Raw genomic sequence first — 15,211 nt, 5'->3', positions numbered from 1 at the left:
CCTGAGAATTTCAGACATGCATTAACACTCCATCTGATAGCTCATGGCTTGCCAGATGAGGGCTGGGATTACATTAATTTTAGAAGCTAATGAAGCTTACCAAACAGAAACATTCTATTCCTGGGTTCCCTTTCCTGAGGAGGATAACACTACATTCACATTCCACACGTACAGAGTTGCAAACGTACCACTACGGTACCAAGCATACCAGTATCTTGAAATACGGATTACTTATGAAGAACATCAGAACTGGTTTAATGGCGCCCTACCACATGTAATACAACACGTAAGAATAGATCCTTTAGGTAATGACGGACCACTGTGGCCTTTGTTTGCCACATATACACCACACCCCGGTGTACAAAACATACAGGCAGCTGATCTGCGCAATTTATATCTTGAACTAGTAAAAATATATGGATGACTCATTCAGTTCATAATGTGAACTGTGAAGACCATACCAGGGCGTCCAGCACCGCTGGATATCAATTGGTTACTACTGGGATTAACCCCCAAATAGTCCATTCTATTATGGGAAAGTGCCCACAGAACAAGTTGTTCTGGATAGCTCAGAAAACTAATCAGCAGGAAGCTGTGTTTCCCCATATTCGACCACAGGACAAGCATAGATTTCTCACGATGTGCTTGCCATTCAGAATAGTTCCTTCAGTGGGTGATTGTGCCACATTGGGTAGATACTACCACACATGGTACCCAGACACATTCAGAATGACCACAGGAGTGTTAGCTGCTTCAGCCCGAGATTTGGGGATGAAATTAATGAGTAACTTCGATGCAGTCTCCTCAAGATACTTAGTAATATTAGAGTGAAAGAAGTAGTGCTGGCTATACGCCAGCGGCTCCAAGCGATTCCACACTTGAACAGGAGAAACAGCTACCGAAAATAATTTCCGATACCTAAACCAGTATAGGATGGGATGGTTTGGGAGCCAACCCAAAAAAGCCTGAAATGCAGAGTACCACCCCCAAGCAAAATACCAAACAAGCACAGGAGGGTTCTAAAAAGTGATGGGATAAAAAAAAGCAAATTAGACACAGGAGAAGTCAGAGAGCAGACTTTCCACATCCGGAGAATTCCAAAAGGAGATATAGGCCCTCATTTTGACTTCAGCAGACAGAAAGCCCGTCTGCCAAAGGCCCCTATTACTAGTTTATCTCTGGGTCATGGGGCGGAAACAGAGTTTCCGCCCGTGGCCTAGCGGGAAACACCCCACAACATTGACGCCGGCTCATAATTGAGTTGGCGGCAAGATAGAGGTGCGCAGGGTGCACCAGCCCTGTCGCGATTTTCACTGTCTGCAAAGCAAACAAGGTAAAGTGTGACGGGGCTGGTCATGGGGGCCCCTGCACTGTCCATGGCCTAGGGAACTCCGGCACCCTGTCTCTGCCAGCAATTACATGGCAGTGCAACCGCTATGCAAACGCCGGCAGAGAGAGGGATCGTAATCCCCAGGGCACTGCTGCTCTGGCGGTTTGAGACTGCCGGCACCGTCAGGCCATCGGCTGGCGGAAACGTTGTGGTGCCAGTGGTCCGACAGTTGTGCGTTTGCCACAGTGGTAATGTGGAGGCCGCCGCCACCCTCATAATTAGGGCTATGATCTCAGGAATAGAGAAAACATAAAAGCTCTTGACAGATATACTGATTCACATCCGTCTCGTTCCTTTCAGGAAGCAATGGATAGACGTAGCAAGAGAGTGGGATGGTCAGGGCAACGTCCTGACTACATGAAACAGAAGAAAGATTTCCCACCGTCTTCAGACAAAAAAGAAGACAAGTCCCCACAACAAAAGCCACAGTTTAAAAAGAGAAAAGGTGGCAGCACTGTCAATTAAAAATGCCAGTACTCTTGAAAACGTTGCTGAAGAACAAGACACGGGCAGTGACACTGTCAGACAGCGCCTCAGAAGTCACAATATGTTGCCAGAGTCTGAAACATCATCTTGATGCGAATGCAACTATCAACTTTATTGCAGTTGAGAATGCAAACGGGCGTGTTCTTCCACTGACAGGGGTTTATGATCCAAATATCCAGATTTAGGGAGACATAGAGCGCACCATTAGTGTGATATTCTGGGATGAACATAGTTGTGATAGCCTACTGGCCGAAAGGGACAAGCCACCTGAGCAGGTCCGAAAGCTCCCACATGGTGAATATGTCGTTATGCCTTCTTTCTCTGATCTTGTTCCAGAAGCAGTAAAACAAGCCTACGCTGTCAACTAGGCTTTAGCACAGGCACCTGCATTATACCTTAACCATGTAGGTTGGGATAAGGATTCTTCTTCCCATATAATACCGATCAGGTCTACACCCAGCCTCAGCCTCAATATCCTGTTAAACATAAAGCCAAAGCTCAAATGAGGGAGATCCTCACTCAGCTTGAGTACCAGGGTGTAACTGAGCCCTGTGTCTCTGCCATGAATAACTCATTGTTCCCCATTGCAAAACCAAACCATTCACATAGAATAGTCTTAGACTATAGACATTTAAACAGTTATATAGGCACATACACAATCCAAAATTCACACAGCACCGCACTAGTAAACAACACAATGCGTAAAAAATACAAAACAACCTTGGATATCTCCAATGGTTTCTTCTGCCAGAACTCAGCACATGAAAGTTGGGACCTGAGTGCATTCTCATTAGACTCACAAAAGTGCTTCTGTTGTTTGCCCCAAGGCTATAAGAACAGCCCAGGGCTGTTCTCAGCCTATGTAAGATCAATATTGCATTATATTGACCCCGAGACGTTGTCCTATGTGGATGATATCTATCTCACAGATGATGACCTCAACGTTAATCTTGCCAGGGTCTATGCGATTGTTCTAGAATTTGCAGTCCTTGGCTACAAATTGAATTTTAGGAATACTAAAATAGCCTTTCTCAGTGGATTGTTTCAGGGATACGACCTATCAAATGATGGCAAGAGCTTGACCTGCGCTCCAACCACCAAACACTATTTGGAAACTACTGTCTTTACTAGGTTTCTTCAACTTTGGCAGAACTTACATTGCTGATTATGCAAAATGCAGGTTTGCTGAGGATTCTAGGTAAGAAAACACTGGGGGAGCCACGCAAGTCACACGTCCCTGGACTCCCTCAGGTGTCTAGTTTTCAGAAATGTCTGGGTTTGGTAGATTTCCCCAGATAGCTGCTGAGCCCAGGACCAAAAATGCAGGTGCTGCCCTTGATAAAACAGAAAGTTTTGTAATAGATAATTTTGATGTGTCCATGTTGTGTTTTGGACCCTTCCCTGTCGCGGGCAATATTTCTACCCACACAAGTGAGGTACTATTTTTATCAGGAGTGGTGGGGGAATGCTGGGTGGAAGGGAGTTTGTGGCTGTGCTCATATTCCAGAACTTTCAGCACTGAAATATGAGGAAAAAGTGTTTTGGGCCACATTTTGAAGTTTGCAAAGCATTCTGGGTAAGAGAAATCAGTGAGAACCCCACAAGTCACCCCATCCTCGATTCCGCTATGTGTCTAGGTTTAAAAAATGGACAGGTTTGCTAGGTTTCCCAAGGTGCCGGATGAGCTAGAAGCCAAAATCCACAGCTAGGCACATTGCAAAAAACAGGTCCGTTTTCATTAGAAAAATTTGATGTGTCCACGTTGTGTTTAGGGGCATTTCCTGTCGCGGGCACTAGGCCTACCAACACAAGTGGGGTACCATTTTTATCGGGAGACTTGGGGGATACTGGGTGGGAGGATATTTCTTGCTCCTCTCAGATTCCAAAATTTTCCATCTCTGAAATGTGAGGAAAAAGTGTTTTTTTTGCCAAATTTTGAGTTTTGCAAATGATTCTGGGTAACAGAACCTGGTGAGATCGCCACAAGTTACCCCATCCTGGGTTCCCCATAGGTGTCTAGTTTTCAAAAATTCACAGGTTTGGTAGGTTTTCTTAGGTGCCGGCTGAGATAGAGGAAAAAATACACAGCTAGGCACTTACCAAAACAACATCAGTTTTCAATGTAAAAATGTTATGTGTCCATGTTGTGTTTTGGGTTGTTTCCTGACACGGGCACTAGGCCTACCAACACAAGCGAGGTACCATTTTTATCAGGAGACGTGGGGGAATGCTGGGTTGAAGGAAGTTTGTGCTCCTCTCAGATTCCAGAATCTTTCCCAAAAAATTCCAGGGCCATTTCCTAGGACTTTGTGAGTGCGGGGACACCATTACACGCGTGCACTACATATAGGTCAATACCTGTATGTAGCTTCACAATGGTAACTCTGAATATGGTTATGTAACGTGTCTAAGATCATGGAATTGTCCCCCCATTCCAAATCTGTTATTGGGGTGCGTATTCCATGCATCCCTGGGGCTCCACTATGGGCCCCGGGTCCTGCCAAATCAGCTCTCTGGGGTTTTCTCTGCAGCTACCACTGCTGCCACCCCATAGACAGGGTTCTGCCCTCCTGGGGTCTGGGCAGCCCAGTCCCACGAAGGCAGAACAAAGAATTTCCTCTGGGAGAGGGTGTTACACCCTCTCCCTTTGGAAATAGGTGTTAAAGGCTGGGGAGGGGTAGCCTCTACCAGCCTCTGGAAATGCTTTGAAGGGCACAGCTGGTGCCCTCCTTGCATAAACCAGTCTACACTGGGTCAGGGAACCCCCAGTACCTGCTCTGGCATGAAACTGGACAAAGGAAAGGGGAGTGACCACTTCTCTGTCCATCACCACCCCAGGGGTGGTGCTCAGAGCTCCTCCAGTGTGTCCCAGATCTCTGCCATCTTGGATCCAGAGGTGTGAGGGCACGCTGGAGGCCTCTGAGTGGCTAGTGCCAGCAAGTGATGTCAGAGACCCCCCTGAAAGGTGCTTACCTGACTGGGTGGCCAATCCTACTCTGAGGGCTATTTAGTGTCTCTCCCGTGGGCTTTTCCTCAGATAGCACCTTGCAAGAATTCACCAGAGTTCCTCTGCACCTCTCTCTTTGACTTCTGCTAAGGATCAACCGCTGACTGCTCCAGGCCACCTGCAAAACTGCAACAAAGTAGCAAGAAGACTACCAGCGACATTGTATCGCCTAATCCTGCCGGCTTTCTCGACTGTTTCCTGATGATGCATGCTTTGGGGGCTGCCTACCTTCATCCTGCACTGGAAGCCACAAAGAAATCTCCCGTGGGTTAATGGAATCTTCGCCCTGCTTCAGCAGGCACCAAACTTCAGCATCACTGGTACTTTGGGACCCCTCTCATCCTGACGAGCATGGCCCCTGGAACACAGGTGGTGCACCCAAGTGACTCAGACTGTCACTTGTTCCAGAATCTTCAGCTTCTTCCATCCAAAGGCAGCCATTGCGCACCTATCCGGGGTATAATGTGCTCCTGCCCCCTTGGACACTTTCACGACTCTTGGACTTGGTCCCCTTCCTTTGCAGGTCCTCAGGTCCAGAAATCTATCTTCAGTGCTTTGCAGTCTGTTGTAGTCTTTGCAAATTCCTCTATCACGACTTTAGTGTGTTTCTGGTGAAATAATAGTACTTTACTCTTACTTTCCAGAGTCTTGGGGTGGGGTAACTTGGACACCCTTGGTGTTTTCTTACACTCCCAGTGACCCTCTACAAACTACACTAGCCTAGGGGTCCATTCGTGGTTCGCATTCCACTTTCTTAGTATATGGTTTGTGTTGCCCCTAGGCCTATTGCATCCTATTGTATTCTACAGTGTTTGCACTACCTTCTGACTGTTTTACTTACCTGATTTTGGTGTGTGTGTATATTTTGTGTATTTTACTTACCTCCTAAGGGAGTATATCCTCTGAGATATTTTTGGCACATTGTCACTAAAATAAAGTACCTTTATTTTTAATAACTCTGAGTATTGTCTTTCTTATGCTATAGTACCTATACGATATACGTGCTCTGGTACAGCTACCTCTATCAGCCTAAGCTGCTAGAACACTACTAATCCACTAATAAGGGACAACTGGACCTGGCACAAGGTGTAAGTACCATCAGGTACCCACTATAAGCAAGGCCAGCCTCCTACACTCCGTGACAGTAGGAGGGGTATGATGTGTCTCAATGGGCCATCAACTGGCAGGATAGGGGGCAGAATTGAGCATAGCCCCACTTGCACATGTGGTGTGTCCTGTCTCCTCACAATAGACCTATAAACCCTGTATTGTCACTGCAGCCAGCTTGGAGTCACTGCCGGGGAATCAAGCAATTCAGAGAACTTCAAGGAACCTTTCCAGAAACTTCTATCACCATCCAGGAGAAGGGCACCATGTTATAAAAATAGGACCTTCAGACCCATTCTTCAGTTCACTAATGGACCTGTGGAAGGACTCTCAGAGGACTGCCTGCAGCTGTGATGTGCTGTGCACTTGCCAACTGCTGCTGTACCTGGAAGGACTGCTTTGCTTCCTGGAGGCTGCTTTAAACCCTCAGAGTCTGCTGTTGAGCCCTGCAACTACACCTACACCCAGGTCTATAAGAAGTGAATCCAAGGGCTAGTGTGCTGGCATCCTGTTAAGAGCCACAGGGAAATATCAGGCTCTCACCAACTGGACCGGGTCTGAGTGAGTCCTGAACCTCCAAGAGGTCTCCATCCACTCCTGGACCCTAGGATGTGGTGCTAACAGTGCCAAGATGGCCATTTTCCAACACTGAGGAAATTTGGTCAAAAACGCTCTGAGAACCAGGAGAGGACTGGGACCAACCTGTTCGCCTATACACCTGGAATGCAGCATCACTTGGATTCACTTTGTGGCTTCTCACACTACATTCTTCTCCACAGCAGCAAATTGGTTAAATAGTCTTTCACCAAGGAGGTATCTGACCTTGTGGAAATGTTTTCAGCTACAGACCACTGCTTTATCCCACTAGAGATTTTCGATTTCCATTTCGATTACTAAGTCCGAAGATTAAAATCTTCACGATGGTTTTGCTCCACGGCCATCGAAGATGAACATCCTTCCTCAGCCATTCCTGCAGCCTTGCCTCACTGAACTTCTACCTTCTCAGACATTTTTCTTTCAAAATGTTTCTAGTCCTGAAGGTATGCGCTGGTTGGGTTCCTAATCACTTCTTATATCCAAAAAGTTCTCCATCAGAGTCGGTCTTAACTTTCAACTTTTCCACTTTCTTGCATGAGCAAGAAGTTGGGGCTCTTATCATTTAGGTGCTATTTTGAACCTTAATCTTTAAATATTCATAACTCTGGTTCCTCAAATTGGATTTTTGTTGTTTTGGTGTCAAACAATGTATTAAAATGTACTCTATTTTTCTAAATTGGTTTAGGATTTTTCTTGTGCCATATTCTCACTTCATAACTGTTTGTATGCTGCACAAATATTTCACACACTACATTTAAGTTAAGCCTGACTGCTTTTTGTGCAAAGCTGCCCAGGGTTAAGCACAAGTTAATTTAGTGATGTTTTGTGGTTCACCCTGCAGGGGGTTGTGGCTGGTGCTTGACCTGGTTTCACACCCCAGTCAATCAACAATCCAATTCCTCACACCTAGGAACTGATCTATTCCAAAGCATTCAGTGAGCTTGCTTTACTACTAATTTTGAGGAAAGATTGTCCATACCAAAGATGCCACACACTAGCTTCTCTATAAAGTACCTGAGTTGTTTCATTGCTTTTAACTCAGGAATCTTGGCTATAGAAAGTCTTCTTCTTCGAGGGCACACTTTGAGATCTTCAGTTTTATGCTGAACGTTTGCCATCTCCACTTCCCGATCTTTTTGCAGATTTGCTTGCATTTTACTCACATCTTCCACATCTGATATCCTCTATTCAGATAGGTCTGGTTGCATCTGCTGTTACTCCAGGTCATCATAACATCAAGGTGCATTGCGTCTATTGTAGGTAGGCAGCCTTTGATTTCTAGCAGAAATGTCCTTACAGTAGCTCTGAGGAGGTGTTTCTGACCATCTAATTTGTCCAGTTTTTCTTTTCTTTTTGATTACCTGGTTTTAGAACTTTTAGACCAGAGTCGCTGAAGTCCGCAACTCTGTGGAAGTCTCCGCACCACGTTGTGACCGACTCCAATCGAAGTGCGCAGATTCAACTTTTCGCACAGAAGCGGTGATCCCCGACTTCGTGCATCGACTTGTTTTCTCTCTTCACCAAAGGTACTGTACTTGGGGGTCTACGCGACTCCGTGTCCGGCGCCGCTGGTGTCGGCTTGTTGGGAACGACTCCATCACGACGCCGTGTTAACACCTCATCGAAGCATTTTGTGTTTCTAAGTGCTATTTTTTAGTTTAATCTTTAAAAATTCATAACTTGACGTGTGTATGTCGGATTTATGTCGTTTTGGTCTTGTTTTGTTTAGATAAATATTTCCTATTTTTCTAAACTGGTGTTGTGTCATTTTGTAATGTTTTCATTAAGTTACTGTGTGTGTTGGCACAAATACTTTACACCTAGCACTCTGAAGTTACTGCTCTGCCAAGCTACCTAGGGTGTAAGCAGTGGTTAGCTGAGGGTGATTCTCTTTTACCCTGACTAGAGTGAGGGTCCTTGCTTGAGCAGGGGGCAACCTGACTGTCAACCAAAGACCCCATTTCTAGCACTCACTAAAAACCCAAATAGTACATGGTGATTTGTGTCAGCCTTTACGCATGGACTCAAGAATGCAACATCTCAGGAGAGTCATGGTTAAACGGAGATTACCCTTTTCTCAAATGAGCCACAAGTCACAGTCACACACAGGCAATGAAGGAGATGCAGTAGAGTTTTCAATAGGTTTTAATAACAATCTACTGTAAAATGCATGGGCTGCAATGATTAGGATAATGAACAATGCAAGAAAGAGAATTGTAAAAATGAAAGTCTTGAATACAAATCTTGCAATAACATCAGATTTGAAATAGATGTGAAATAGGCCCTAATTCCCTAACGTGATGAGCCTATTCTTTAACCTAAAGAGAGCTAGGTGTGATAACCCTAATCTGCCAGTACCATTACTAGGTGAAGAGTCCCCCAACCCTAGTTACTATGGAATGAGGTCTCTAGATCAAACTCTGTGAAGACACGAAGGCTGGGTCTGCATCAAGGCGACGTGTAGCATAGATAGCGTTGATGGTATCTGGTAGAAATCGTCCTGATAGCCTTTTCTGTGTGAGATGTATTTATACAGATCTTGTAGGACCCCCAGAAGCAGGTATGTTCCCAAACAAAAGATAAGAAGGCATGCTTGGGGCAAAACTTATATAAACAATAAACAATACTGGGAAAGTACATGATGTGGATATCTATTTGTCTCGTTTGTTTTTTACCCTGACAGTGACGCTTTCTCAGAGTGGCACTGATAACGTGAAATCAAAACATCTTCCTAACTAAAAACATAGCAGCCATTTTGGAAGAAATAATTAAATAAATGTTCTTAAATAGAACAGGCTAAGTAGGTTTATAGTCACTAGGTGACAGGGGCACAGGCCTGCAAGCCAGAAGGCTAAGCTATCTCCTGATTCCCAATAAAACCAAATAGGATTCACTACAACCGTACACCTCAGCAGTGCACCCACAAGTGCCTTAACCCTTCTGGGGTGCCTAAACCTACATGCATTACCATATACTATGGACTTACAGGCAGGTTGTCAGAGCCAATTGTAATTCTGCCTAGTTACTTATACCTTTTTAACATAGAACTTGCCTTGGGCCAGGGTAACAGAGCCCAGGGCACAGTCAGTCAGTAACCACCAGTATCAGTTAAATGGGGGTTATGTGGGCCAAAAGGATGGCTTTCTAGGCAACAACAATACATCATTCACAATATTTACTAGCGCTATAACCTGCAAATAAATGACATGAAAGTTATTATTGTGGATTGAGAAAATGTTGCAGCTTGATACTTCAAACACAATATTGTAACCCCTGCACCGCCAACCTTAATAACACTTTATATTTCCGGGCGAAATTCATAAAGGAGTAAACTCTTATGAATATTTGAGCCCACCGCCTATCACTGTTGTAATATTGGAAATAACTTTCCTCGCATAGAGATACGGGGTTGGAGCCACATGCCCTTAGGATCATTTTACCCTCACTGTATTAAAATATTGAAATGCTCTCATTTAGGGCAGAGTGTGCATTTGGCAACATAAGGACACACATAGGAATAGTGCATTGAAACCCCTAATTCTGAGGGAGACCATTGGCCTAACATGACCCGATTCACATGCAAGTGCTTTTGAAGGAATGAAGTGCAGTGGACTATGACATGATAATCTCAACTATAAGGCAGAGTAATGGTGCAATCTTCGCTTTGCAAAGTGATAATGAAATTGTATGGAGTACAGCGTTTAATGTGTTTCATTTACTACACCTGTAGAATGACCCACAGCAGACGGAGGTGAAATGGATCCCTGGGAATAATTATTCAACTTGATAGTTTCCTCTATATTTTGAGAGCCCACAGCATCAAATATCGTATATTCCAGTGTAATTCATTTAAAGAAATACAGTAATTGTGTTAATTTTATATTCGGATATGGAGCAAAACTGTGTGCTATAAATTTTGATATCCAAGCATGAGGGTTCCCAATTGATATTCTCTGCTGATGTGCACAGAGGACAATCTTCCTGCTGAAACACGTCTACTGCCCCACAGTTTAAACACAGCTGCATCAGTCGTAGTTCTAGAGAAGGAAACACATAAAAAGTACAACTTACTGTTGCAGTGGGTGCGTCTTCCTGCATGATGAGCAGCCGCTGCGCTGGTGGGTGGAAAGTCGATGAAGGCAGCTCCTTAGTGCTCAGAAAGATCTCCTGCGTGCAGCTCGCTGGAGCCTAACTGAGGGAAGGCAGTGTGCCTGGAAGGGTACAGATAGAGACCGGATTTGTATTATGAAATGCTTGCACGATTAATTTGCATAACAACCCTAAAGCCAGAGACGCATCAATAAGGGCATAAGACAGGAACTTGCGCAAATGCTTGGCGTTGGCATCCAAGCTGATGAATCATGGTCATGGTGTCTTATTTCTGAGGCAATTTAAATACAAATGCTTTTGACTTATGTATTAATATGAAGGGACAAATCTTCATTCCTTGCAAAAGAATATAATTGTATTTCTGTGTGACTTAAATGGTATTTCATTGCTGTGAGTGGATGATGAATTGTAGGTGTTCCTCAAGCTAGTATTTGTTTTGTGAGTTTTTCAACAGGTTACGAGTTGATGTTATTTTCTTTCTCTGCAAAGCGCAGGTTGTGGCCCTCTTTCCATCAAGAAACCAAACTTACAGAATAAATTCTTCAGGTCAAAGTGGTACACCAGAAGTTGTTTTATCTTGAATGAGCGAGATTTTCACATTTTTGGGAAATGTTGTTCTACCGCTTTGAGACATTCCTACGTTGGGTGGTGTAGCTAGGAAATGCACAGGTTATTAATGTGGACTTTTAAATCTTGCTCTCAGTAGATTGACCATTCCACCCTACCTAACATGGACACTAGTTTAAGTCGTTGCATTTTATTCAACAGCCTAATACATTCTAGGTGTTGTAATCATGAGGCCGTATTGGAGCACAGAATATGTTTGCACCACAGCGCACCTTTAAACCGGTGCACCATGCTCAAACATCACAAGTATGTTGGATTACAATGAATGAGCTCAGGACTCCCCTTGGGGCCGCGCAGCCAGTGAAATATTGAGCAGCTGCTATAATCAGTCGCTCCGTGTTACACCGTGCAGGTGGCACCCACCTCCACTTTAGAGAAGGGACAGAGATCCCTTTGCTGGCGGGTGCAGTGAGAAACTGCACCAACTTTCTGAAGGTTGTCTGGGGGTCCATGGGATCCTTTTGTCCCCTCAAGGGGGCTGCCTCCACAGTGCACCCCTGACAGTACACCAGATTTTCAAGGCCCACTGTCAGTGAGCTTTTCACAAGTTTCTTTGCATTCAAATCCATAATACGGCACAGGCGCAAAGGCAAAGAGATTCCATTCAAATGAGGGAATGCCATCTCCAGATAGTGCTGACACTACACCTTTTGCACCCCCACGGGACTAATGTATTATGGTCACTGGTGTGTTTCCATTGAACTAATCTGACTAACATACAAGTCATTGATTTGGGACTTTGTCAATAACTCCTAACAATCATTTATAATTTAAACACCTAGGACTCGGAACAGTGTCCCTGATGGTATGACGTGAGGTGGCCACTCAAATTGCATGTTGGATGATTAAACGTGTCTGAAAGGCAAGTAGGGCTTATTTCTTTGGTAAATGAACAATCAACACTTGTTCTGAATCACTCATTGCATTAAATACGAAGATTTAAATGAAGTCTGCAAGGTGATTAGCAATCATTTGAGATTGCAAGAATTTCTAGAAAATACACAGAAAATAAATATGGAATAAGGCATGGCTGATGCTGCAGTCCATTACTCTTGTGAGTTTTCCCGCCAGAATTATTTCACTGGTTGTGGAAAAGCCCACCTAGGTTAAACAAGGTTCAACCCTTGTACCAAGCAATCATTATGAAACCACTATGTTTAAGTATTCACTATTCGTTCTGAAAAAACAGAACCATGAATGTGCCTGTTGCCGTAAATTGTCATCAGGGCCATCAAATAAAAATGTGTGAGAAGAGCCCTTTGCCTAACCCATTGTAGGGGACAAATCAGGGGTAAACATGATTTGGCAATGCTAAGTCAGTTAATCCACTATTATTAAACTTTACACCTCAGCTTGTAAAAACATTGCAGGAGCACCCACTCTACTCAGAGGTATGCAAGGCTTTCCAAAATGCTCAGTGTAAATCATCATGAAAGCATAATTCTTGGGCAGCCCTATCTGGTCTACGGCAAGCCCTCTTTCTCTATCCATCACAAGAGAAGAATCAAGAGTATGCACAGCTTTCAGGCATATAAAGCAGGCAGGAGAATCAACTCACCATTCTTGAATCTGAAAGTCTAACCTCTAACTAGACCTCACATCTTGTTCAATGCTTAGCAAGCACCATCATCAATGCACTATCCACGTAAATGGTAGTTTGGTCTACAGCCAGACTTCAAAAGCAACCTACCTCAAGATACTAATGAAGGGTATACACGTTATACGCCCATGGTTAACAGAGGTGAGAGGAGCGTGGTACCTGCTTTTTGTAAATCGGTATTAGTTACTACCCTCTTAAAAAGGAGACTCTAGATCCTAGCATTTCCTCTAATTATTAGCCTATTTCTCTTCTTCCGTTTGTTTGCAAAAATCCTGGAGAGCTGGAGAAATACACAACTAGCTTCTTAATGTGAGGAAAAGGTGTATTTAACAAGCACTAATTTGGTTTAGAATCCTGCCTTAGCACTGAAACCGTAATTATGTTGGCTACCAATGACATCCGTATGATCTTAGTTGGAGGAAGTTGGGTGGAACTCATCCTCTGTGATTTGTCAGCCACCTTCAATGCGGTTTGTCATTCTATATTACAAAAAAAGGTTATTTGCTATTGACCTGAAAGACAAGGCACTCAGATGGTTCAATCCTTTCTAGAAAACATTACTCAGGCAGTCCAAATGGCTACTTCTCGCTCCGATTTTAAAGATATTGGATGTGGTGTTCATCAGGGATGTTGTCTCAGTCCTACTCTTTTTAATATATATGTTCCACCTGCATGGAAGGCAACATTTCCCAACTCCAGGAGAGAGTTCAAAGGTTGTTTGATCCATGTAGCTAGCTGGCTGAATGTTAATTCTCTCCAGCTAAATTCCGATGAAACTGACATTTTGATATTTGGTCCTCTATGTGGTGGCCTCAATTGCTGGGAGAGTGTCTGGAACCAGCATTAAATGTCCGCAATCTGGGTGTGCTATTTGCCAGAAAACTCGGATTTGAGTATCAGAGTATCAGATTAATAAATTAATGTCTATGTTCTTCCTGCTAATGAAACAACTAAAGAAGATCTCCCTTTTATTCCTAGACATCCTCAACAGTTACCCATTAGCTTGGTCTTCCTATGTATGATGTCTGTAAATAATTCATTCCTCCCAGACTGCTTTGCTCTATTTGCACTTGCCTGATCACAGTACCTAAATATCGGAGAGCAAGATTAAGAGGGCGGGCTTTTTCAGTGATTAGAGCAATGGCATGGAGAATGCTGCTCCCAGAGTTACGCTTGGCGCCAAATATCTTAAAATTCCGCAGGGATCTTAGAACCCATTTGTTTACCTGGACTTTGCCCGGCACCGTTGAGTTTGCGAGTTGCTGTGTAGAGTGTATAACTTTGCTACCAACAAGAGACTACCAGATACTTGCGAGCTCGATAAAACTAATACTAACAAAATAGATATAACATGCATCACTATCAAGTCACCAGAGATGAGGCCAAATGTGCCGCCTACTGCAATCTGTCATGTCTCACCTGCAGCAAGTGATTTCCCTTAGGTATTCATTGCTTTTCAATTGTGAACACAAATGTTATCATTAAAACATTATTCATTGACCGAAAAGCACCTCCTGACATCGTATCCTCTGCTATGAAACAATCAGGTTAGTTTATGCATTTCAACGTCTCACAAGCTGGTTAAACAATAATGCAGCAATACATAACATCACAAGAATAAATACAGATCAGTACAGATTCCACAACTGTACTATCGGGCGCATAAAATATAGTATCGACAAAAAACCCATATACCACACAGTCAAAATACAGCTGCATGATTCGTAATTCTGTAGCAGGGAACAAATGAGAAAAGTACAATTTACTGTTGCAGTTCCGGTGTCCTGCTTGACCACCAGACGCTGAAATGATGGGTGGAAAGTGAGTCGATGAAAGGCAGCGCCTTAATGCCCAGAGAGCTGCCCTGCGTACGAAGCAGTGGAGTCCGACTGAAGGACGGCAGTGAGTCTGTCAAGGCACAGACAGGATCTTTTATAAGACCAATAGATGTTTAGATCATTAGTTTCCATAACAACCATAAAGGCATCATTTTCATAATTGTGTCAGTGGTGGATGAGAACATGAACCTCTGTTTAGTTGTTACACCCCGTTGTAGACGCTGAAGATGGCATCTTGCCTCTTACACACGCCCTTATCCTTTGAGGTGAGGATCCGGAGGATAGCAGTATTTTATATACATGACTGACAGGCGCTGAAATACTGTTACTCAGGCTAGTGCTTGTTTAGTGAGTTATCCAACAGGATGTGAGAAACTAACACAGAACCGTTTCAGCCCTCTCGGCATTACGAAACCGAACTTACCAGCTCACACATCAGTTCAGGTCTT

At 43.8% G+C, this 15,211-nt stretch overlaps 1 protein-coding gene across 2 annotated transcripts in view; it reads right to left on the bottom strand.

The window, feature by feature from the left end:
* The window catches only part of LOC138246453 (putative methyltransferase DDB_G0268948), a 162,733-nt gene extending 147,896 nt beyond the window's left edge, over positions 1 to 14,837 (bottom strand). Inside the window, exons 1-2 of one of the 2 annotated variants that reach the window (XM_069201069.1) lie at positions 14,684 to 14,837; positions 10,659 to 10,798 (exon numbers count right to left, since the gene is read on the bottom strand). In XM_069201069.1, coding sequence (XP_069057170.1) covers positions 10,659 to 10,685 — 27 coding nt within the window. In that variant the 5' untranslated portion in view covers positions 10,686 to 10,798; positions 14,684 to 14,837. The remainder of the gene's footprint in view (positions 1 to 10,658; positions 10,799 to 14,683) is intronic. The other variant, XM_069201070.1, reaches the window with a different exon arrangement.
* Between the last annotated feature and the right edge of the window lie 374 nt (positions 14,838 to 15,211).

This window comes from Pleurodeles waltl, chromosome 7 (genome assembly GCF_031143425.1).
Source record: "Pleurodeles waltl isolate 20211129_DDA chromosome 7, aPleWal1.hap1.20221129, whole genome shotgun sequence".
NCBI classification, from domain to species: Eukaryota; Metazoa; Chordata; class Amphibia; order Caudata; family Salamandridae; genus Pleurodeles; species Pleurodeles waltl.
This window is presented reverse-complemented; position numbering and strand designations above follow the sequence as displayed.